The sequence below is a fragment of the Cynocephalus volans genome, chromosome 14 (assembly GCF_027409185.1).
Source record: "Cynocephalus volans isolate mCynVol1 chromosome 14, mCynVol1.pri, whole genome shotgun sequence".
Taxonomy (NCBI): Eukaryota; Metazoa; Chordata; class Mammalia; order Dermoptera; family Cynocephalidae; genus Cynocephalus; species Cynocephalus volans.
Window position 1 is genome coordinate 81,817,075 of NC_084473.1, and position 25,256 is coordinate 81,842,330.

The 25,256-nt window shown below is 51.4% G+C and overlaps 2 protein-coding genes across 4 annotated transcripts in view; one reads left to right on the forward strand and one right to left on the reverse strand.

The window, feature by feature from the left end:
* ELMOD3 (ELMO domain containing 3) overlaps positions 1–2,433 on the forward strand; it is a 31,662-nt gene extending 29,229 nt beyond the window's left edge. The window contains exon 13 of the mRNA XM_063077883.1: positions 1,999–2,433. Within this exon, the coding sequence (XP_062933953.1) occupies positions 1,999–2,006 (8 nt within the window). The 3' untranslated portion in view covers positions 2,007–2,433. The remainder of the gene's footprint in view (positions 1–1,998) is intronic.
* Positions 2,213–24,819, reverse strand: CAPG (capping actin protein, gelsolin like). 3 transcript variants are annotated; one of them, XM_063078585.1, is made up of 10 exons: positions 24,719–24,819; positions 8,765–8,800; positions 8,425–8,597; positions 8,173–8,327; positions 7,806–7,973; positions 6,388–6,537; positions 5,924–6,016; positions 5,268–5,400; positions 3,264–3,352; positions 2,213–2,749 (listed from the first exon to the last, which is right to left on the reverse strand). In XM_063078585.1, exons 2-10 carry the CDS (start codon positions 8,785–8,787, stop codon positions 2,684–2,686), a joined length of 1,050 nt encoding a protein of 349 aa, XP_062934655.1. In that variant the 5' UTR covers positions 8,788–8,800; positions 24,719–24,819; the 3' UTR covers positions 2,213–2,683. The 3 variants fall into 3 exon arrangements, with proteins under 3 accessions (XP_062934655.1, XP_062934656.1, XP_062934654.1); XM_063078586.1 differs by lacking the exon at positions 24,719–24,819 and adding an exon at positions 15,330–15,365; XM_063078584.1 differs by lacking the exon at positions 24,719–24,819 and adding an exon at positions 14,960–15,030.
* Positions 24,820–25,256: the final 437 nt, after the last annotated feature.

The following is a 25,256-nucleotide window of genomic DNA, read 5'->3' on the forward strand; positions in this document are numbered from 1 at the left end:
GTCCAAAGTCCATCTGGTGGGGGTGACAGTGACCCAGGGGTCTCACATTGCAAGATGATGGAAGCAGAGAGCAGAAAGAGCACGCGGTTAGGATTTGATGGGGGAAGGTAGTAATAGAAGCAGCCAGCAGGGGGCAGCACGACCCAGAAGCCGCCTGAGACCTCAGCGGAGAGGTGGGGGTTCCTGCCTCTCCTCCATTCACCAGGCCAGTATGAGGGCCTCTCCAGGCTCTCTGGCCTTTCCTTTATCCCACCCTCTTCTCTCCCAGTCCCTCTGCCATTGTTTATGATCTAGAAATGGACATTTAGCTAGATATCTCCTGTGGCTACCCCATCCTAGCTGCCACAGCTGGGGCTCCAGGAGAGAGAAGGTTCCTGTGCCCCGGCCAAACTCCCGTGGAGTTCACGTGATGTCCATCCTCACCTGGCTACACTTGCAGGCCTGGGACTCCTTGCAAGCGCTAGCCTGTGGACGAGGTGGCCCTGGCCCTTGTTAAGATTGACCGGTGTTGCGGAAGGGGACAGGGGACACATACACAACAATCACAATTCTTTGAACTTGTTAAGATAAGCGGACAGATATGATGTCGATTGGGTGGAGGAAGGGAGTTAGAGAGGGGAAAAGGAGGAATTGGTAAAGGGACACGAAAATCAACTACGTTGTATATTGATAAAAAAGAAAGATTGGTGTCAGGCATCTCTACAGGGTTTTGCCTACATTTGCTTCTGGGGATGGATGCCTGGCTCTGTTGCTCCTTTGTGAAAAGGGCTGCAGGCTAGGGCACCTGAGCTGGGGAGTGGAGGGCAGGCGAGAGCCCCACTATGCTGCTTTCTGTCCTCTGCATTCCCTCAAGTGGAGCTGTGGAAGACCATTGTGTGGCCCCTGCAGGCCTCTCCATCACAGAGGTGGGGCGACAGGTGGCTACCCAAGTATGGAAGGGAGCTCCCAGACTGCTGTCAGCAGGATGCCTCAAGGGCGTGGCTGGAACAAACCATGGCATCCCCCGGTGTCCTCACTCCCTGACCTGAACTAGTCCTTTGTTGCCATTACTTCCTCCAGTCTGGGTCTCAGTTAACCAACAGAGGTGGCAGGGCATGCTGGGGATTGGAGCGCAGAGAACGAAAGCTGTTGCTCAGCCCCACTTTGGAGGGTCAGATTGGGTGCTTCCTTTCCCTCCCGTCCCTTTTGCTTGCTCTAAGAACACGAGGCTAACTCAGCAGACCCAACTGTGAATGCTCAGCCCCCAGCAGGTCTACGGTCCAGTCCATATGGGCCCTGGGAGACTCTAGCAGGAGGGAGGCCAGCACCCCTCGGCAGGCACCCTTTCTCCCCACATCGCTCTCTGTGCAATGCTCTCCATGACAGTGTGCTCATAGCTTCAGACTTTGGGATGTTAGCAATAACAGTCCAGGAATTTTAAATTTGCACATCTGTTGATGTACAGGTTGTGGGGGGTGTCTGAACCCTCTAAAAGTAGATGTAAATCTTAATCTGTGCCTTTTTCTTGGGAGAAGGTCTAGGCCTTTCATGGGAGATTTAAAATACTCTGTAACTCTAAAAATGTCAGAACCATGAATTTAGTGCAGCCCTTACTGTCTCCCTTTTTAAAAGCCATCCTGACACCTGCTCTTTGTGTAGACTGTCAGATGAAGGGCTGGCTGGAAAGTCTGCAGAGAGGACAGGGAGGGAGTCACTGATTCTTCTATGCTTCTTGGCACAAAATCAGCAAGATGAACCTGATCAGAATTTTTGTTTGGAATGGAAGAATCCAGTGTGTCAGAGCTCAGAAGCCACATAGCCCTTTGGATCCAGGGGTGAGGGTTGGTCAGGGCAGCGGCAGGCAGACCCCAGGGCCTCTGCCCCAGGCTTCCACAGCCTCCCACCTTGCTCTTGCCCCGGCTCATGCCTTCCAGGATGGGACCTCTTTTTGACTGTTTCATTCTCCTGCTATTTAGCTCTCTAGCCTCTTTGATATTCCATCACTACCTCATTATACAGGAGAATGAACTAAGTCAAGAAGGAAAAGCACCTTGCCCAGGAACACACAGAAGCAGCATAAGAACGAGACCCAGGACTCTACACACTGGCCGACGCTTTTCCCACAGCCCAACAGAGGCCCTGGGCTCATCAGCTGGACATGCAATGTGCTTACAAAGGAACAAGCCAGACTTCCGTGCAGCTGAGAAAAGTCCTCTTGATGAACAAGTATATATCATTTGAAGCTGCCTTGCAGTGGTTTATTATGGCATCTGAGGAAATACTGGCTTAAATGGAGCTGCTTCCCAAGCCCGTTGCCACAACCTTCTCCTCGTTGGGAATGTGAGACTGAAAGTGATCCTGAGGACTGGCACCATGCCACCTCCCTACTGGGTTCACAGCAGTACCTGCCAGCCCTGCTGGGACTCCTGGACCCTCTGCCTCAATCACGCAAAGCTGGCTCTGGCCTCTCAGAGGCTGTAGAATTGTCGTCTGTGTTGTACTCTGACCCCAGCCAGGGGACGAGCCCCAGTGGACAGTGGGACAGTGGGAATCAGCCAAGGGCAGGCAGCGCAGGGACAGCCTGGGGAGAGCATTTGTTTGCTTTATTGAATGTCAGCAGGGGCATGGCAGCACTGCCCAGGCAGCCAGAGGAGGAAAAAGCTGGCAGGGGGTAGAGGAGTAGGGGGCAGGGAGATGCCCGCCCTCATTTCCAGTCCTTGAAGAATTGCTTGAAGATGGGACTCTCACGGCCCTGGGGCAGAATCTCCACCTGCAGTGACAGTGGGGGAGAAGTCTGGTTCACACAATTTCCACCTTTGCCTCTGCCAGGGGCGACAGGGAGGGCTGAAGCCATGAGCCATGGAAGAGGTGCTAGGGACTCAGGCTGAGAAAACGGATTGCTTCAAGGACATCTGATAGATGCCACCAATTACAGACGAGCCTTATCAGCTCCCCTAGGAATAACTTGCGGAACCTGCATGCAGAGGGGCTAGCAGGGCGGTGCCAGCCAGGGACAATGGCCCAGAGGAGGAGCACAGCTGTGCAAAGGCATACCCAGTTCTCCATGCTCCCAGGGAAGTGCCACCTGACCTCCTCTTTGAAAATAATATGAATTTTTAAATTTCAAAGAATTGAGAAGGGCTTTCCACTGGATGGGTCTGAAAGAAGGCCTGATTGTCCCTGATTGTGCCCAGGGCTTTCCTATCCCTCTTGTTCAGTCTGAGGGGTGGGAGGCTGCAGGAAGAGCCCAGGAGTAGGGTTAGGGGCACAGGGTGTCTGCTCACCTGAGTGTTCGGGGCGTACCGCATGCGGGAGATGAAATCCTCGGCCACTTGGAGGGCCGCCTGACGCTCCTTCTCGTTAGCCTTTCGCCCTGGACCATAGGAACATAGAGACGGAGATTTTTAAAAAGAACAGGGACCCTCTCTAACACCCATCCCATTTTTGTCAAAGAAATTTAAGGGAATCCATGGAATAGCTGGCATTTTTTAAAATAATGGACCAGGAGGTCCCAAGAATGCTGAGAGGCTCTTTGAAGGTATGAAGTCAGCCTTTTAAGACTTTCACTGAACTGGCATCTCCAAGCTGGATGAAAGCAACCCTTCTGCCCAGTCTGAGCTTCAAAACCTTCTGCTCTGACCCGGGCCCAGGGATACATCAGGGAGGAGAAAGGGTGCTCTCCCTAGAGTAAATCTTTAAGGCTAGGGACCCCTCCCCCCAAGAACCCCTCACTTCTTGAGTCTGTCAACTATACTATTATCAAGCATTTTTTGTAAAACTAAATAGGATGCAGGGTGCAATTTATTTCTTTTTATTTTTTTTGGGGGGGGGGTGCAGTTTATCATGGAGGCGACCTTACCCCACATTGTAGCCTACATGGGCCTAATGGTTGTGCCAGCCAAGCACTTACACAGATGAAGACCACATCATTAACACACTTTGAGCTGTCCCTTGAACGCAAACTGGGCTCCAGTTTGGAGCATTTTTCTAAAGAAACAACACTGTGAAGGGCAGCTGGCTCTCCAGCTGGGCTACAAAACCCCGTGAGCTACAGCATGCAACGTGACTCTGCCATCTCCGCCCTCTGTGGTCAGGCTGGTGGCACCCTCCCTGTGGGCTTACCCTCCCCCTCTTCCTGGCCTCCCGCGTTCCCTGGTTCTGCTCTGGTTTCTCTTTTCACATAGGTTCGGTTCCTTGCTTGGGATTACACGAAGTGTGGAAAAGTAGAATTAAAAGATAATATGGTTAGCTCCCTTGCAAAAAAAAAGGGACGAAAGCTAATACGAATCCTTTCATGAACTTTTGACATACCCTCATATATGCTTTTGTGGGCCTCTGGGAACCCCCTCTATGCCCGGCATTGGTATGTACCCTCCAGCAGGAGGGAAAAGGCAGCCCCAGGAGCACAAGCCTCTCCCTTTCCATTCGTTGTCCCCCAGAAGCCTGCCAATGCTGTGAGCTGCTCCAGACCCCTTCTTGTCGCCGGTCTCTGCTGCTTTTAGGAGGCCATAGTAGGAACTGCCTAGTAGCAGCCACCTGCAAACACCTAGCTACTTCCCTGTCTTCCTGACCAGGCTGGGAGCTGGTAGTTTCTCAGCCTTGGTTGACTCCACAACTATTTATTGAGCAAATGCTATTTTGTCAAGACCCTACAGACAAATACAGTTCCTGCTTTTGAGAAGCTTATAATCTTCTCAGGGAGCAAAGGCAGCCAGGTTCCCAGGATCACAGGACTCAGAACATTGTTTCAACATTTTCAATTAGTCCGACCAACCCGAACAGGCTCCTACACAACAGTATTTCTATTTCCAGCCAATATAGTCTCTTGGAAAAACAAGTTCTACAAGTTCACCACCCACTGCATAAAATGGTATTTAATTTATCTAAAATTTAGCTCTGTCACACCTGGAGGCAGAATTCCAGAATCCCACGATCAGCATTCTCAGCAACCCTGAGAGCCTAGGAGTGGTCTAGGATAGTTGTTCTCAAAGTGTGGTCCCTGGAACCAGAGGCATAGGCACCCCCTAGGAACTTGTTAGAAATGCACATTCTCGGGCCCCACCCCAGACCAGGCAAATGAGACTCTCTGGGGGCAGGACCCAGCAATCTGCACAGGCCTTGGGATAATTCTGAGGCTGGCTGCAGTTCCAGAACCACTGCGTAGATTTTAGCAGGAACAAGCACGCAGGCTCCCTGAGGCTGTCTTTTGTAAGCAGCAGGGCAGGCAAAGCCCTGCTGGGTCAGAGCAGCTTCAGGGATCCCCAGCTGGTGTGGTGGAGTCCTCGTACCCTTCCAGATGTAGATCTTGCCACAGGACCCGTTGTCCAGCACAAAGCAGTCATCAGATATCAGCAGGTTGAGGGCAAAGGGGCTGGAGTCGGCCACCTTAGTCAGGTTCATCTGTCCAGTGGCATCGGAGACCTGGGAGACAAAGGGCAGTGCCAGATCTCCCCCTCCTCTTTAACACACCAGCCTTCACCTGCCTTGAGCCCAAGCAGCAAGCCACCTCCTCGTCCTCATCTTCCTCGTCTTCCTCCCACTCTGCCTCTCCTCTGCAGCCTGCACTGCCCCACCCCCACCCCAGGCCCTGAGGAGCAGACAGGAGAAGAAAGCCCTGGAAAGCAAATCCCAGGCAGCCCCTACCCCTTCCCATCACCCTCAGTTACTGCAGCACAGAGGCTCAGGTCCATCTGGGAATTAGAGGGATTCCAAATTACAAATAAATGCACAGAACTGAGAAAGTAAAGCCCAGCGCTGGCTCCAGACCTTCATCAAGAATGAGCATGTATCTCCCCGGGAGGACCTTCCATCCCACTTCTCATCCTCCTCTCACTCCAAGCCCACCTTCCCACTGCCTTCTCCTCCCGGTCCAGCCCCACAGGCACCCAGCTGCTGTGCAGGCTCCCACACCCGCCTGGCACCAGGGCAGGCCTGGAGTGCCCACCTTATACAGAGCCGCAGCCTGGGCATTTGTCCGGTCAGCTGTGACATCTTCCTCAGGGTTGCCCTCCTTCAGAGCAGGCTTGGGGCCCAGGACCTGCAGGGCCAAGGCAGGCCAGGTTTACAGGGATTCCTGCCCCAGAGCTTCCCAACCCACCATGCCCAAGGCCACAGCCACCAGGGCAAACTGTAACCTGCACTAGGGCACCTGACAGAGGTGAGTGAGGGCTGGGGCCAGCCCACCCCGCCCACCAGGCTGCTCATCCTCCAGGACAAGCAGCCTCCCAGAGGATGCACCTTACTCTCGATCTCACAAGGGCACCCTGTGAGCTAGCCACGGCCCTGAGGACTGCCTCAAACGTCCTCTGCCACCCTCCACCAGCCACCCTCGTGCCCCCCAGCTCATCACCACCTGTCTTGGCCACTTCCAAGCAGAGGTTCCCAGCCTCCCACCCCAGTGTCCCCCACCTGGATCATCTCAGCAGGCTCCTCTCCATCAGTGACAATCTCCACCTGGGCCTTGCCCTGTCGCTCACTGTCCCGGATGGCCAGGGCCAGGTCCCTCGCCTTATTGCGCTCCAGGATGTTGGACTTTCCACCACACCAGGTGAAGATGCTCTGAAGGGAAGTAGGGAAGCCCGTCAGAGCCCACTGCCCCATCTTTCCTCTCCCCTCTCTGAAGAACTGTCCCCTGAGGCAGGGGCAGACCTCAGAGGCCTCTCTGAGAATGACAGTGACAACAGTCTGCAAGAGTGTCTCTGCCCACCACCGTCTCTCTTCCTGGTTTACTTTTCTCCACCTCGCTTATCACCATACATCTCAACGTCTTTATCTTGTTTAGAGCCTATCTCCCCTGACTGGAGAGTGACGTCGTTAGGGCATGGGTGTTTTGTTTTGCTCTGCTCACTGCTGCATGCCCATTGCTAAAACAGAGCCTGGCATGTGTTTAAGCACAAGATACATATGTGTGTGCACTCAGTGAATCAATGATTGGACGCCATCCTTGAGCTCAGCATCTCACTCCTACCCGCACCCCTGCAGGGCAGAGCCCTCACCTCCTCTCATGAACTGGTAATGGCCAGGTCTGTTCACAGGTCCCCCTGCCTCATCTCACCACTTCTAGTCCTCCCTGCAAACAGCTCCTGGGTTGATCTTCCTTCCCCAAATCTTCAGCCCAGACACTCAACCTCCTCCTGACCTGGGTCTCACCTTCCTTAGCAATTTTTCCTCCCACTGATCCCGGCCCCACCCCAGGGCCCAGTCAAACTAGACCCTTCCCTGCTCTCTACACGCTTTTCTGTGTCCTCCCATCTGGGTGCCTCAGCTCACCTGTTCTCCTTGCCTGGAATGGCATTTCCCCTCCGTGAAGGTCTAGTCAAATGGCACCTTCCTGGGACAATTGGCTTTGGCTCAGACTAGGGGGCCCCTCCGTGCCTCAAGCTCCCCCAGCACGTGGCCGCTGTCCCCTGTAGAACCCTCATCATGTCTGGCCACAGGTTATGACAAGTGACATGCCCATCTTGGCTGCCTCACCAGGGCAAACTTTTATGGTCCCCATGCTGGCCCAGAGAGAGCATCACATAGTCACTGAAGGAATGGATAGGTGAATAAGTTAATGAACGATCTGGCAGGCAGCTAACTCAGAGCTACACAGGCTTCTGAAAGAAGGAGCGGGTGAGCTCCAAAGTCTTAAAAGCAATGGCTAGACACCACAGGGAGGCTGATTTCTGTCCTTACAAATATAGGGATGTTTCTAATGGCTGGAGCTCTGACTTGGAATGGGCTTACAGCTTTTCAGCTTCTCTTCCTCTTTTCTGGCTTTCTGGTCCCCTGCCCTCTGGAAGGATGGTCCCACTAGAGTGCTCAGTCTGGCTCGGCCCACCCACCTGGCCCAGGTCCAGAATGAAGCAGTCCCCGGTGTTGAAGCTGTCCCAGCTCAGCGCCCGCTCAGTGGCGCGGATGTTCTTCTTTCCCTTCACCTGGTAAAGTTTCTTGATGGCAGCTGGGGTGGCTCCCGGGGAGGCCTTGTGAAATGCTGACTCCACACCACCTTCCTGCAGCCCAGACACCCGCTTCAGTAGACTGACAGGAGACCTGGAGCCCTCTGTACCCCAGCCCACTGGGCCACAGGCATAAAGGTGGGGACCCAGTGCTGAGAGAGCCCAGGCCTTCTGCAGGGTGAGAACAAGCTGGAAGGGGGGCTGGCTCTGAGAGAAGCTGTAGGATGGGGGGTGCCAGGGGCGAGGCTCTCACCTGGTACTTGAGGCCCCGTGGGAAGTAGCTCATGAAGAGGTCAGACTCATTGCCCTGTACCTCGCGGTGCTGCACAGGCCGCTCCCCCAGCAGCGTGTTGAGGTGCACGGCCAGCACAGCGCAGGCCCCCTGCTCATCCCGGGATGACTGCTGGCCTGGGACGGGTGAGGGAGCGGGGCGAGGCTCTTGAGACCCATGCCAGCCCCAGTCCCTGCCCAGGCCAGCCCCCTCCACCCATTCCAGCCTCCTTACCTATCCACAGATGCAGGTGGGAGAGCTCCTCTGGGCCATTGTGCAGCACCAGATAGGAGTCCCCAGAGAAGAAGATGCCCTGGTTCTCACGGGCTACGGGCACCGGCTTCAGCTTCTCCACCCGCCACACATGGAGGCCGGGATCATTCACTGAGGCTGGGAATGGAGAGACACTGTGGGAAGGAAGAGGGTTGATGGTGGCCAGCGCCCATACGGAGTGTGCCCAAGAGCAGAGACCCGGGCAGGCCTGGGGACTGGAGTCTGGGATGAGGAAATGGGTAAGGAGGGGCAGCCCTTGGAAGTGAAGAAGGGGTAACAGGGAATGGGGCACACAGCCTACCTCTGGGGGATGGATGTGTACATGTTGTTTCCAGATCTGGAAAGACAGAAGAAGCCATTATTATTACTGATTAATTGAAAATTGCTCTAGCATCAATAACTGAGGCCAACTAAATTCCTAAGGCCCTGGCATGTTAGGTATGTGGCAGTAGTCACACCCCCCACATCCTGGAACGTCGCTAAACAGTTTACTTTAGACATATAGTCCAAACGTGGTGTTAGATCATGGAGCTATCAATTAACCTAAAGAATGTTGAAATGGATGATGTGACCCTTACTTATGAATTTCACATTTGTTTGAAGAATAAGATGTAACCATTAACCAATCACTAACTCATGTCATGCTAGACAACCAATGTAAAGCCTGATTAAAGGAGTTCCTGCCCCTCCCCTTTTGCTGTCCCTTTTTATGATTATAAAAATACTGAAGCCCTGTTTGTACCTTGGAGCACTTCCCAAGGTAATTTGAGGTGTCTTCCCAGACTGCAGTCACTCATATTGGCTCAAATAAACTCTTTGTTGTTTAAGCTGTGCCTCAGTTTCCTTCCTCTGGTGGACATTACAAATGTCATAACAACCATCTCTCACATTGTTCTGGGGAGGGATCCTCCAGGTGGTCAAGTACTTGCATATTCATCAACTACTTCATCTCAAGAAACCCGAGAGATTATTCCTAGTTCCATTATTCAGCCAAAGAAAATGAGGCTCAGAGAGGCTAAGTTCAGCATCACGCAGCTAGTGAACGGCTAGTGGAAACCAGGTCTCTGACCCCTGGGCTGATGTCTTCTCACTGCTGTGACCTTTCAGCCACATCTCTCTTCTGCTTCAGACCTGCTTCTAATTCTGGGCATTACACAAGGCTGAGATGCAGCTATCTAAGCAATAACTAGTTATTCTAAAATCAATGACTCAAACTTTCACCATAAAAGGAAAAGCAAATGAAATCCTAAATAATCAGAAAATAATAATAATTTTAAAAGGAGCGGAAAGTAATAAATAGAAAACAAAAGCAATAGAGAAAATCAGTAAAGCTTTTTTTTTTTTAAAGATGACCGGTAAGGGGATCTTAACCCTTGGCTTGGTGTTGTCAGCACCACGCTCAGCTAGTGAGCAACCGGCCATCCCTATATGGGATCCGAACCCGGGGCCTTGGTGTTATCAGCACCACACTCTCCTGAGTGAGCCACGGGCTGGCCCAGTGAAGCTTTTTAAAAAAACTCAATAAAATTGATAAATCTTTAGACAAACTGACTAAGAGAAAAAGAAAACACAAATTTCCAATATAGCAATGAGAGAGGTAACATTACTATAGATTCTATAGCTATTAAAAGCTAGTACAAAAACTTTATGCCAATATGTTCAACAACTCATATGAAATGGCAAATTCCCTGAAAGGTACAAATTTATGAATGTTCACTAAAGAAATAGATTATCTTAACAGAGATAATATCCATTTAAAAAATTAAATTAGTAGTAAAAAATATTTTCACACACACACACACACAAATCAAGCACAGATGACTTCATTGGTAAATTCTACCAAAAATTTAAGAAAGACATAATACCAATTCTACACAAACTCTTTCAGAAAATAGAAGGGGAAGGAACCCTTTCCAATTTATCCTATATAGCCAACATTCTCCTGATAGCAAAACCAGATAAATATACTGAAGGAAAAGAAAATTACAGGGCTGGCTGATTAGCTCTGTTGGTGCTGATGACACTAAGGTCTAGGATTCAATCCCTGTACTGGCCAGCTGTCAAAAAAGAAAGAAAATTACAGACCAATATTCCTCATGAACATAGACATAAATATATTAACAAAATTTCAGCAAATGGAATTGAATAATATTATGAAAAGGATAAACCACGATGACCAAACAAGGTTTATACCAGGAATTCAAGGCTGGTTTAACAACAGAAAATCAATCAGTGTTATCCATCCTAGTAACAAACATTGGTGTGTATATATGTGCGTGTGTAAAATCACCTCAATAAATGCATAAAAAGCATTTGGCAAAATTCTACATTCATTCTTAATTTTAAAAAAAACTTTCAACAAACTTGGAATAGAAGGAAATTTTCTTACCCTGATAAAAAGCATCTATAAACAGACAAAAATACAAAACTTCAGCTAACATTATACTTAATGGCTTCCTTAATTCTAAACTCTCTCCCTGGGGAACTTCCCCCACTTCTGGGCATCAGCTATCACTTCTGTATGCCCAGCTCCCCTCAAATGCCAGTATGATGAACATCATCTTTATTTTGTAGGTCAGTGGAGGCAAACTTTTTTGATCGAAAGTTATCCAGGGGGAAAAATGCTAAAGGCAAACATGAAGAAATATATATTATCTTTAAATGTTTTCAGAAAATGCCGTAGCTAGAGCTTCACTCACTGTCTCTTTCATATATATGTTCCATAACTACAGGGTTTCTTTTTTTGACTTCATAGGCAGAGACCACAAACCAGCAAGTACTTCAATGCAATGCATGCTGTGCATTCATCCAAGCAGTGGTTTTGTAAGGTGAGCTCCAGTGGTGCAGGGTAAGGGCTTGGGGACTTTGAGGGTGGAAATACAAATAGGCACCATCAAGAGATTCTTAAGGGCTGGGCAGCCAAGGGGAGAAGAACAACCTTTAGGGGGCAGATGGAAGATCAGAGGTTGTTGAGTCTGAGTAGGAAACAAAGAGCTGTGGTAATGAATGTGAAATGCCATGTGAAATATGACTTTCCTTTTCCATTCACGGCCTACAAAATAGTGGAAGGCATTTTTGGCATCACACTTTCCGAAGCAGGGAGGCAGTGAAGGGAGGTTTGGGGGCAGGAAACTTTAACATTTCTCCATCCCACAGAGGATCACATGCTGTGCCCACATCCCCTGCAGCAGGCAGCGCAGACTGTGACTCAGGTTTGAAGTGGTGACATGGCTACTCCAAGCTCAAGCTGGTGGGGAGGGCTCGGGAATGAGAGAGGGAGTGAGCAATCATCAGCTTTCCTATTTTTCATTCTGTGTTACTGAAACAAGAGCTCAGGCCATAACTCAAAACCAGGAAATCCACATGCCAAGCCCACAGCCCCTGAGAGCCACCGTGGGGTTTTAATGAAGGGGTTTGGCTGCCTGCTCCTTCCTCACGCTGGCTGCCCATTACAATTACCTTGGGACCTTACAAAAATGTAGGTGCTGACAAAGATTCTTTGCCTGGCCAAACTATAGTCAGGCTTCTGAAACTTCTCCTGGGCCCATCTGTGCACTTCCTTGTAAAATCCAGTTTTAAAAAAGTACACTGCAGGGCCAGCCCGTGGCTCACTTGGGAGAGTGTGGTGCTGATAACACCAAGGCCATGGGTTTGGATCCATATATAGGGATGGCCGGTTAGCTCACTTGGGAGAGCGTGGTGCTGACAACACCAAGTCAAAGATTAAGATCCCCTTACCAATCATCTTTAAAAAAAAAGAAAAAATAGTACGCTGTTAAATCAGTTTAGCCAGAACCCCTCATCCCCAATATCTGATCAGATTCCTCATTCCCACCATCCACTGGGTGATGTCTGATCACCCTGGACTGTCTTCAGCAAGAATCCTGTTAGGTCAGTTTAGCCAGAATCCCCCTTACCCCTGATGTTTCCACTCAATAATTTTCCATCCACTGAGCCCCACCCACCCAGCTCCTTGGCTATAAATTCCCCCTTGCCCATGCTATTTTCAGAGTTTAGCCCAAACTCTCTCCCCACTGCAAAACCCCATTGCTGTGATCCCTATACCTATCACAGTGTTCCTGAATAAAGTCTTCCTTACTGTGCTTTAACGAGTAACACTGAATACTTTTTTCTTTAACAGTGTCCAACACCCAGACCTAGAGATTCCCATTCTACAGGTCAGCAGTGGAGCCTGAGCATCCATATTTTGAACATGTGTTTGAACCGATCCTGATACTGACAGTGAATTCTGTCCAGAACACATCTCATGTTTGCCTGCACATTAGAGTCTTTTGGGGGCTTTAAAAAAGTCTCCATGCCTAGGTCCTACACTGGACCGGTTAAAATCAGACTCTGGATGGAGCCCGAATATCAGTGTTTGAGAAGCTCCAGGTCAGGGCTGAAGCTCCTGCTGCCCCATCAGATCCCTGGCCCTCAGGCTCTCCTGAGGAAGGGTCCACCCTGATATCTGGCCTTTCATTCTTTTCTCACCATTCCAGCCCTTCTGCCCAAGCCCACAGCTCCTCGAGCTTCCTCAGTGCCCAGCTCCACCCTCATGTCCGTCAAACACCCTCCCCCCCACAACCCTCCAGGCCCATATCAAGCCCCAGCTGTCAGAGGAATCTTCCAGGACATAAGGTGGCCTCGGCCCTCTCACCTGGAGGCATGCCCTTAAGCCCCTGCTCACAGGCTGTCTTACAGCATTACCTGACTGCCTCGTGTTTCAACCAGAGCAGGGGTACACCTGATACTTTGTGTTCCTCAAGCAGCTGATGATAGAGTCTATTCAATTCCATGCAAGGTCTGCGCTGGGGCTTGGCACTGGGCAGACTGGGGGTGGGGGTTGGGAGGTGGGCAGGGGAGTGCACAGACAAAAAGACCATCCTGTGCCTCATGGTGTTGCTGGAGGACACAGTGGAGAAGAAAGCCATCACACCCAGTGAAACCGCAGACAAACTTCCCCTACATGGGGAATGTCAGAATCACATGTCAGCATTAGAAGGAGCCTTAGTTCTTACCTAGTCCTGCTTTGCATCTGCCTTCCACCACACACCCATACACACACAGCACAGAAATCTCTACAGCAGCCCTCACCGTGCTCTGCTTGAACAGTTCCAGTGATGGGGAACTCACCACCTCACAAGGCAGCCTCTTCTATACCTCTGTTAAAGTCTTTACTTTTCCCACTCTCTGCCATAGTGTGGTGAGTTATGGACCTGCCTGTCTCCCCTATTAGATTATAAGGGCCTTTGGGGCAGGAACTGTATTTTGCCTCTCTGAATCTAGCTGAAACCTCGCACTGTGCCTGGTACCCTGCAGGTGCTCCAATTATCAGACTAGATGGATCCTAAGGGACAGCTCAGGATTTCACCAGGCTGGAGTGGCCACAGAGGCAGAAAGCAAGGGATAGGGGGGTCTCATCAGACTGTCATGGGCTGGGGGCTGGCAGTGGGGGGAGGATGTGTGCCCTATTGGCTGTCCCATGGCTCTGACTTAGCCTGTCTTTGAGGACACACGGGGGGACCTGGGGTGAGGGGTCACCGTTACGCACATCTTTAAGGAAACGTGTGACAGTCGTCAGAGTAACACGAGTGCTGCCGGGTACCAGTGTTATCTCTGCCCTCCTCAGACCGATTCCATTGACCCTCAACTGGTCCCTTCACCTCACGGTCCCTGTTTGCCCCTTGGTGTGAAATGAAATAGCACCTCCCTTCGCTTATCCTGGAGAAGGGGTGGAGAAGTAGGTGTCAGCCATGGGCTTTCCCAGAGCTGGGTCCTCATTTGGGGACTCTGAACCAGTACACTTTCCCCTGACACCAAATAGGTTCCTTCCCCACACTCCACCTTCACCTCCTTCCCCCACCTTACCCTAGGCAGACCAGCCAGACCCTCAGCTGGAGCCTTTTTGAGTTTGCAAAATAAGCAAATGTGTATGAATTCAAATGGCTAGGCCTTTGGTTAGAGTGTGGTGTTATAACACCAAGGTCAAAGGTTCAGATCCCCCTACCAGCCAGCTGCCAAAAAAAGAAAAAAGAATCAAATCAAATGACTAGGCCTGCCCTTCCCGGTCCCCAAACTACTCCATTCACCTAGTCACACCACAGTCCTGTCTTGGAAATAGACATTCTCAAATCTGAATTCACCTCCTGGCTGGCTGACAGCCTTCCAGAGTCCAGCCACTGGGTGTGGTGGCCTCTGTCAGGAGGCCTGGCACCAACTCCCAGAGGCTGGGACAAGCCCTGACCTGAGAGTTCCCCCAGTGGTAGTGGGGACACACCCAGCCATCCTCCCACGCAGCTGCGAGGCTGCAGCAGGTAATGTACCCAGAGCCTGGCATAAGGCTGCCAGGACAGCGGGCTGGGGGACACCGTTCCTGGCACAAAGTGGCTTCCAGAAATGTGGGTCTCTGTTTCAGACCCTGGCGGCCAGTGCTCGCCTGCCCACCAAGAGGGTCCTGGCCAGTCCCACTCCCTCGGGTGACAGTTCCCACTTTCACCTTTCAGTACGTGTCCTCTTCCCACTTCTGCTTCTCGGGCTCTTCTTCCTCGCAGCCCGCCCCACCCCAGCTTCTCACTTCCCTCTGCGGCTCCCTGGCTGCCCCTCCCATCTGCCCCACCCCTGGACTCCTTCCCCAGCCCAGGTGGAGGTGATGTCACCATCAGGGAGCGGTGGGCAGTGCTGGGAGGCCGGGCAGCCTGAGGCAGAAGAGCAGGCGTGGAGGGCCAGGCGGCCGGTGCTGCAGGCCAGCTCCTCAGAGGTGCCACGGGGAGCCTGGGGGCCCACCCCAGCCTCGCTCGCCACGCAGGCCAGCGACGGCATCTCTGAGGAGTCTGGGACCAGCCAGGAAAGTCACATTCCCTACTCACCAGGCTCCGCAGGCACGTCTGCACAGCCCAGCTGCCGCTGGGTTAGTCACATTTCCTGGGTGTGGTCACTGGCCCCAACCGCTTTTCCTCCTCCCCCTGACTTGTCTTCCTCCTTACCCTGGATGCATAGATTTGATTTCTTTAAAAACTCAGTTCTGAGGGAGTGGCTGAGGCCATGAAGCCCTCTTTGCAGTCTCTCTCTCTCTCTCTCGAGTCTACTTCTTGGTCTGCTCCTCATTCACCAGGTGTTTACTGTCGCAGTCTGGCCACTTGGCACTCTGGGGGACAGCATAGAAATCAGCATGGTTCTAGGTGGGCCAGTTAGCTCACTTGGTTAGAGCACAGCCTTCTAACACCAAGGGCCCGGGTTCGGATCCCCGTACTGGCCAGCCACCAAAAAACCCAAAACAAAACAAAACAAAAAAATAGAAATCGGCGTGGTTCTGGCTCAACCGAGGGCAACCATCCTTCCTACACCACAGTCCTAGGAGCCTAGAACTAGTGTGGCCCAACTCACTGGCTTTCCAGAGGATACTGAGGCCCTGAGTGTCACACAGGGAGCAGGAGGCTCCCGTTCCCTTCTGACTCCACGGGAAGGGATGAGCGGGGAAGGTGAGCGCCCAGCTCTGCAGCCACATGCACGGCTCCTCCACCAGGTCCCTGCTGGCCAGTCCTGGAAAGTTTGGTCAACAGGTTGGTTCCAGATGAGGCTCAGTGTTCCGGGTCAAGGCCCTACCCAGGGCGCAGTGGTGGGAGCAATGGGGAAAATCTGGAACAAGCCTTCCCAATTAACCAACGTTCATCCAAACCTCATGGCTTCACTGCTCAGGAAAAGTCAGAAGAATATTAATAGAGTACTGGATGAATGTTTCTTATTGTAACTAAATCAATCTAGGTTCTAAAATTTCACCAGAGCAAGATGGGGAGTTAAATGTTCTCACCAAAGGACACAGCCTATAGGGTGTGAAACAGAGTAAGGCTAGGCCCGCGAACCAAACTGACTCCATTTTCCCTGTTGAGGACACTGTTATTTTCCACTCCTCAGTCATGAGACCACCAGGGCAAATGATTACCCCATGGCCCGCCCTGATAAAATAGACTGAGATAAGAGAGGAAACAGATATTCACTGAGTTGCAAAACCCTTCCTCAGGGCTTGTTTCCAGTAATTGTAAAAATTGTTACAGATTAACCTTAAGACCACTTTAGGAATTCCCGCACGCTCACAAAGCTTCAAGGCCACCGCTGCCATGACCACCACTATCCCAAACCTTCTGAGCAGGCTCAAGGACCAAAGCCCTAACTGAGCATGTGCCCATGACACAACCAGGAAGAGCAGAACGGACCGCCTCCGGTGACGCTGGACTGTACCCCTTAACTCCTTTCCCTATAAAAGACCCTGAACAGCTCCCCTTGGGGGGCTAGCTTTACTGTCGCTACCCCCCTTATGCATAAGTCTATCTCCTCTTTTAATAAAGTGTTGCTTGCTTTACTGCTGGGTACATTGTTCATTTCTATGACTTTGGGACCCAAGAGCCTAATTCAGCCACCAGCAAAAATTGGAAAGCTTTGGGCACCAGAGAAGACCCCGTTTGCAAAAGGCAAGTGGCCACTGGGACTATTTTGCTCCCATTCCTCTGCTCCTGGTAAGTCTCTCCTGGAGTCCCAAGCCTGAATTGTGACAAGGCAGTGTTTTATTCTCCTTTACTCTCCCCCCCTCCTTCTTCCTCTTTAAAGTGACTGCCCGACAACTACAGCTTAAACTGCTCTCAACCTGTGAGAAGCTGCTCCATCTGGCTGGCAACTGCTTGCCCTGATGTTGACAGGCAACTAGCAGAGGTGGGAAGGCCAGTCCTGCCCCATGAAGATCTTTCTCAGAGCAGGTTCCCCCAGACAGGGGATTCATGAGAGTGGTGGGAATTCATTTCCATGCCGCCCAGTGACTGGAAGTCCAGAAGCCACCAAAATTCTTTACCTTTCTCTGATTTTCTGAGCCCTCTTCTGCTGTTTGGTTAGATTGTATCTGCTACTGTGTAGGTGCATCCTGGAGGGCTCCTGGCTATGCTTTGTTTCTCTGATTTAAATCTAGTCAGTGCGTTTCTTCTTTGTGCTGACAACAGTGAGGAGAACTGCTTTTATCAATCACTGTGTCAGTGGAGGGAGTTGGCCCCAGTGATTGGGACTAGGATAAAGTGGACCCTACTGTTCCTCTCTTCTCTTTGTTTGCTTGGTCAGACATTTAGTTGAGTCCTGGTAATCTGAATAAACCTTCCAATCCTTGCACCAACTTTTGGACTTTCAAGTCATTTGTTTAGTGTAAAAGGGCAAGCCGAGCCTGGTCTGTCGGTAACAGGTAGTCTGGGTGGGAATCCCGGTGGTGCTTTGTCCCAAGAACCAGAGGCTGGGCAGATAACCTGGTAGAATGGTTAAGAGTTGGACAGCCTGGCTACTTACTAGCTGTGCTACTTACTAGCTGTGCTTCCTCAGGTGAGTGATTTAACTTCCTGGAGTCTCCCTGTGCCCAATCTGTAAAATGGGCATACAGATAAATATGTGAAAATTATTTATTTTTTATTTTTTAAAAAGATGACCGGTAAGGGGATCTTAACCCTTGACTTGGTGTTGTCAGCACCACGCTCTCCCAAGTGAGCTAACCGGCCATCCCTATATAGGATCCGAACCCGTGGCCTTGGTGTTATCAGCAACACGCTCTCCCAAGTGAGCCACGGGCCAGCCCTAATATGTGAAAATTAAATGAGATCCTATAGTGAATGAACAAATAATAGATGCTCAATAAATCTCGATGTCTTTCTCTTCCCTTTAGTTTGCCATTCATCCCAACAATGAGAATTTACTAGAAGACCCCAGTAAATGTGCCCAGCCCCTGGTGTAGCAATGTCCCTGTCCCCTCCCCCAGTTTAGAATTTAGCCACCAGGGGAAGGAAAGTTAAACCACAGATCACCCCTCCTCTTCCTTCCCTCACCCCCTCCTCTACCCCCTCCCCCAGCAAAGTTCACTGATTCTGGTCGCAGCAGTGCAGAGCCTGGGTGACTCAGGTTCCGGACTCTGTGCACCCACTGAGGGGGGAGACAAGGATGAATGAGAATCACTGTTCCCCATACTTGAGCCTCTCCAGGCTAAAAATGACTCCCTCACCACAGAAAAAAAAAAGTGATAAGTTTGCGAATTAACAGCGGAACAAAAGAGCAGGTCAGTCAGCCTGAGCCACTCTCTCTGGTGTCCGGGAACCCAAACGATGCATATGCTAATGGATTATCTGAAAACAAGATTCTAGGACTTGTTTTTTTACCGGACCCACATTTTCCTCTCTTCTTCGGTCTCTCCCAAGCAGGACTGCTTAGAGTTTGTCCCAAATGGAGTAAAAGACAGCATTTCTTTCGCACAGATCCGCCCTCTCTCGCCCCTCTTTATGGGAAGCGAGGAGGCTGGAGAACGTGCGCCCCTAAAAGCCGCCTCCAGATGGGTCAGAAGAGGAGGGAGTGGGGTGACCCGGACCAGCTCAACCACTTCAACCCCTAAAGGGGGAGCCCGGTCCCCGGCGATCAGGCCCCAGAGAGTGCTACTTGCCTGCCAGCGTGACTGCAGCCTTGCTTCGTGACTCTGGCCACTCTCAGCCGCCCCTCGCCCCCGGGAGGTGAGTGGCCAGAAGTCGCCCTGAGTGAGTCAGAGGGCGGGGCCCGGCCGGCCTAAGCTGGGTGGGGGCGTCCCTAGGCCGGCTGCTCTGGATCGTCCCTCCGGGGTCACTGGAGCATCCTGAACAGACCTGAGCCGGGGTGGGGAAGTGGGGAGGTGCTATTGGGGAAGCTAAGGACACCCATGCTAGGCTGAAAACTGCGAGAGGATTGCAGCTTTCACCAGGAAAAGTCCTCGGCCTCAATCACGCTAACAGCTACTGGCCCGTGAGCCCCTGAGCACATACTATGTGGTGCTTTAAATGCGATCTCCTGGGAGCCGGCCTGTGGCTCACTCGGGAGAGTGCGGTGCTGATAACACGAAGGCCACGGGTTCGGATCCCATATAGGGATGGCCGGTTTGCTCACCGGGTCGAGCGTGGTGCTGACAACACCAAGTCAAGGGATAAGATCTCCTTACTGGTCATCTTTAAAAAAAATAAAAATAAATAAAAAATAAAAATAAACGCGATCTCCTTCAGTCCTCACATCTACCACCTTTAAAAATAAATAAAAAATAAAAATAAACGCGATCTCCTTCAGTCCTCACATCTACCACCTTTAATCCTGCCTAATGGATCAAGTCTCGGGAGGTTCGGAAAGGGTAAGTAACTTGCCCAGGGTCACACTGCTAGTTCAGTAGCAGAATCAGGATTATAACCCAGGCTGGTCTGACCTGCAACACCTCACCCTTCTCTTCTACATTCCTCACAGGCCAGCCAGTGTCTGCACAAGGAGGCCAGGCCCTCCAGAAATGCATGGGACAGCAAATGGTCCACACTTCTGCCTTGGCTCCTGCATGCAGCGGGCAAACCCACGCAGGATGTCAGCTGACAATGCGCATCAGGATCAGGCCATCGCCTCAGAGCACAGTGGGAAGAGGCCTTTTTCCTTTCTTGGGAAGCAGCTTCCAAAATCCCAACCAGGATGAGTTTCTCCGAGGCCCACTGATAGGGAAACAATTCAATCCCTGGCTCTCCCCCTTTCCATTTGGTTGGCCCTGGGCAACCACACTCCACCGAGGAATGCTTAGAAGCCACCCGCCCTCTGCTTACCCACCCTCCTTTGCCCAACTCTGCTCACCCTGAAGGCTTAGCTTAAATATCCTTCCTCTGAAACTCCCTCCTCAGTGCTCCCCAGGTACTCTGGCATCAAGGCTACTGGGCCATCTGGGTCAACAGCCACTTTGGGAAAACTGTTCAGCCACATCCCTCTAGCGAGGGTGGATTTGTATCCATGGGCAACCAATGAGCCCCTGGCCCGCTTCCAGATTGCTGGGCTCCGCCAAGGCCCTGCTAGGCGTAGTCTGCCCAGAGCATTCACATTTTTTACATTTTTTAGGTCAAATTTTCAGTAAAATGCACAAATCATATGTGCACAGTTCAATGAGTTTTGACAGATGCAACAGCCATGTAACCCACATCCTTACCAAGATAGAAAACACTTCCGCCACCAGAGAAAGCTCCCTCCCTGCCATGTTTGGTCCTCTGCCACGTGTGTGCCTCCCCTACCATCCTGTTAGCACCTCTAGCCCAGGGACCATGTCAAGTCATCCTTGTAACCCCAGTACTGAATGTATTCACAGATTAGAGAGCAGGATACCTGGGCCGGCCTGTGGCTCACTCAGGAGAGTGTGGTGCTGATAACACCCAGGCCGCAGGTTCGGATCCCATATAGGGATGGCCGATTAGCTCACTGGGTGAGCGTGGTGCTGACAACACCAAGTCAAGGGTTAAGATCCCCTTACCGGTCATCTTTAAAAAAAAAAAAAAAAAGAGAGAGCAGAATACCCACATTTCAGTACTGTCCCAGCCTCTGTCACCTTGGTGTAATCTCTTAAGCCTTCTGAGCCACAGGTTCCTTACCTGTGAAGCCAGGACAGAAACCCGAGCCCTCCTACCTTGGGGGATTGTGAGGATCCAATGAGATGAACTCTGGGAGCCTCTTTGAAATGTATAAAGGCCTGAACATGGACAGGGTGTTAGTACCATTATTATTAATAAACTCCAGGATGAGTCTCTGGCTGAAAGAAAGCAGGAGAGAGAAGCATTGGACACTGACTTCCGAGCTTGTCTGTTTGGGTTCTGGCCAAGATCTGGAGCTGCCCACGATGGCCAGCTTTCTGCTTCTGTGCCCATGGACCCACGATATGCACTATTTCCAGGCCTGAGAACTTCCTGAAATTACCAAGGATTCTCCCTAGCAAGTTCCTTTTTTTTTTTGGCTGCTGGCCAGTACAGGCCCCTGGACCTTGGTGTTAGCAGCAGCATGCTCTAACCAACTGAACTAACTGGCCAGCTCCTAGTAAGTTCCTGATCTGGCTTCTAACTGCCCTGCTATGTGGCCCTCTCTGGGCCTCAGTTTCCTATCTGTAAAATGAAAGCACTAAACTAAGAGAGTCCCTCCCAATTTCTCTGACTTCAATCCAAAGGAGCAGTTGAGGCTGAGCTGTTGCATTTCCTCATTGCCAGGGGCTGACAGGGACCTGTTACAATATTTAACAATTACAACATCAAAATTTCCCAAGATATTCCTTTGAAGGCATTGACTCAGGATGCTTCTACCCATTAAACTTGATCTGCAAATGAATTTTTCTAGATCATTTCACAGGCCCTGAGGAATGGCCAGGGGTCTGAATGGCTATATTTTCTGAATAAAGCTCAAGATTCAGAAAATTTTGTTTTGTTTTTCTTAAATCACTGCTGGGTGCTTGCTCAGAAGTAGCCAGGATAGTGACATCCTGGAATTCCTTGGTGACCTCTAGGGAAAGTGGGACAATCCAGTACAGCATGAGTGGGTGGGCCGGGAGGAGCTCAGGAGGAGTCACTGTGGTCTGGGGAGGGTACTGGGTGATTGGGGCTGGAGGGGCTGGGCCCCCAGAGGACACAAGAGGACAGTTTACTTTTTCACAGCCTGGGTCACATTGAGTGCTCAACACCGTTGTTAGGTCACAATAACAACTAACACTGTTGAGTGCTGACACTATATGCCAGACTCTGTCCTTTGTATGATTTAATCCTCCTATTTACTCTCTTACTCATTTTACAGATGAGGAAATAGAGGCAAAGTGAGGTCAATATGACTTGCCCCAGGACCCATGTAGTAAGTGGCAAAGGATGGGTGGGGAGCCAGGAGGCAGGAATTCATGCCCCCTCCTAACCATCATTTCAGAGACAGATGCTCTTCCCTGACAGCCCTTCTCTCCCTCCTCCTCTCCCAAGGCCCAGCCAACTCTCAGCATTGAATGCTAGTGCCAGCTGTGAGTGCTTTCACATGCAAGGAGCCACCTCTGCTGAGGCTCTAGATACCTTGCTTTTGTTAGTTTATTTTCTTTGGCAGCTGGCCATTACTAGAGTCCAAACCCTTGACTTCGGTGTTATCAGCACCAGCTCTAACCAGCTGAGCTAACCAGCCAGCCCAATACTGTGCTTTAAAAAAAAAAAAAAAAGTTTTATTTCAAAATAATTACAGACTCACAAAAAGTTGTAACATGTACCCCAAAAACCTAGATGAATTTTGGAAACGTTGTGCTAAGTGAAAGAAGCCAGTCACAAAAGACCACCTATTGCATGATTCCATTTATATGAAATGCCCAGATAGCAAATCTTTTGAAATAGAAAGTTCCGTAGATTTGGGTTAGGTTTGCCTAGGGCTGGAGCAGATGGGGAGGTTTGGGGAGGATGACTGCTAATGAGTACAGGTTTATTTGGTTTGCAATGAAAATGTTCCAAAATTAGACTGCACAACTTTGTGATTATGCTAAAACAACGAATTGTATTTAAATGGATGAATCAGATGGTACATAACTTTCCATGAACTTTTTGAAGAACTCGTTCTTAATCTATCAACAAACAAAAAACAAAAGGGCTTTGTAACCTTTGAGTGGTGAGGCTATCCCTGACCCATTTGCACCCCACTTAAAAAAAAGTGTAGTGAAATCCCATGTACCTACCACCCAGCCGTATCTTCCCTTTTAAAGCCAGGCTCAGGCTGACTGGTTAGCTTAGCTGGTTAGAGCTCCGTGTTACAGCACCAAGGTCAGGGCTTCAGATCCCCATACTCCCCAGCCGCCAAAAAAAAAGAAAAGAAAAGGAGGTTCCTGAAAGCCCAGAGTCTTTCCTCCAGTGCTTCAGATCCTGATGATAACACCCCCTGCCCCCCCAACCCCTCCCCGCCACCATACCCTGGGCTTTACAGTTTATAAAACACCCTACCCCCACACAGACCCCGTTTATTTGATCCTCAAAGCAAACCTGTGGGTCAGGGTCACCCACGGGTTTTCCGGGTCAGAGAGACTTCCTCCCTCCCTGGACTCCCTTCTGTAGGGTTGTCAAATTTGGCAAGTAAAATTTTATCAGCCAGCCCTGTAAGGTAATGGCTTCTAGTGTGCACAGCCAGTCCTAGTGGGCCTGTTCACTATTGTGAGACACCACTGATCGCAGACTCTTGCGAACTGAAAGGGCCCTGGACCCTCGCCTAGCCCAGCCCTGTCCGCCAGGCCTGGGCTGGGTCTCCCGGCCAAGTCCTCGACACCGCGGCAGACCCTCTCGGTGCCTCAGTTTGCCCATCTAGAGGCTGGTCCTGCAGGCGCTGGCAGGTACATCGCGAGGTCAGCCGAAAGGGCCATGGGGAGCCCGGCCGCAGTAATGAACCTAGTCCCGGGACCACGGTCCAGATCCAGGACCCGTGGGGAAAATGCGGACTGGAGAGAGCACTAGGCGCGGCCCCGGGTGCTGCCTCACCCTCGCCCAGACCCAGGTCCGAGCCCTTGCGAACTACAAATCCCAGCAGGCAACGGGCCGCGGGGCGGGGCTTCGGAAGCTGCGGCCTGCGATCTCTTCGCTAAGTCCGCAACCAGAGGGCCTTCGGGGGCGAGGTCAGGGGACGGGAACGTCACAGCGGACCCCGGGACACACTTACACACGCTCATATGAACGTGCACACACACGCGCGCGCGCGCCTGCCGTTCCTACCCCGTCCCCCCACGAACTACAAATCCCAGCAGGCAGCGGGCCGTGGGGGTGGGGCCACGAATGCTGATCTCGACGGGAAGATCGCGTCAGGCGCGGTGGGATCCCCCTCGTGGGGTGGCGGCTCCCCTGCTGTGGAGCAGAGGGTCGTCTCTCCTCGCAGTCCCTGCTCCCCACCCCCTGCGCACATTGCACGACCCTGGAGTCGCCAGTCTGAGCCCTCCTCCGCAAACCTGCGCCCCGCCCCGCCCTTCCAACCAGGCTGGGGCTGCCGGGGCAGGGAACGGTGGGTGGGGCCGTGGGCCCCGCAGTCCAGTAGGGACGCAGAGTGCGCCTCCCTAACCATTCCTTTGTCGCCTGAGGCAAACACCCTTTTCCGGAGGAAGGAGCAGCCCAGAGACCCTGAGGCAGGACTAGGTCTGTTAGGGTTCTTGTGCGGCCTGCAGGTCTCCTGGAGAAGCCTAAGGAAGGCCTGGGTCTTCCGTGTCCTGAAATGTAGATCCCGGGGATGTTCGGGCCTCAATGTCTGACCGCCCTGGCGCCCTGAGCTCAGGCATCAGCTTTACGTGGCAGAGCCAACGTGAAGGATGGGGGCCTGGGAGGGGGAATAACCAGGGCACTCTCATTCAGCATCCTCTTTCTCAAAGCGCTCTGCTCACACTGGGGGTCAATTGTCAGAACTGTTGTCCTAACTTCCCGGTGCCCAAGGTGCCACAGAAGGGACTTACCCAAACCCTTCAGTGCAAGTCAGGAACCCAGGGGTCCAGCCTGCTCGATGAGATGAGCTGTTCTGAGGCCCCACTTCATCCACCCTCCGGGACCTGGGCAGCCTCTCTCCCGAGACCTCTTCTCAGCTGATTTCTGGCTCCCAAGTGAGGACTCAGGTTACACCTGTATCAGGAGCAATGACACCACAGTGGCCAGCAACACATTGGACTTTCTGCCTCCAACCCCATTTTCAGCTTTTACACTTCCTGATCTGGGCATATACTGCTAATATCCCTGATCATCAAGGCAGGTAGGAAAATACCTATTCTCTGAAGGTATGGTCATTGACCCCGTAATGTCAGTGAGATTACAGTTATGGTTAGGTCGAAACCAGCTACTTCCTGGAAATATTCCATTTTATTGTGAAACAATCAGAAACAACTCCAGAAGGGATATGCAAAGTAGATGGTCCAGATTCTCCTGGTAGCGGGGGTAGGGTTCATATTAACTGGTCAAGTGGTTCTTCAAGCATGTCCATTTCCACCTGGGAAGTTCCTG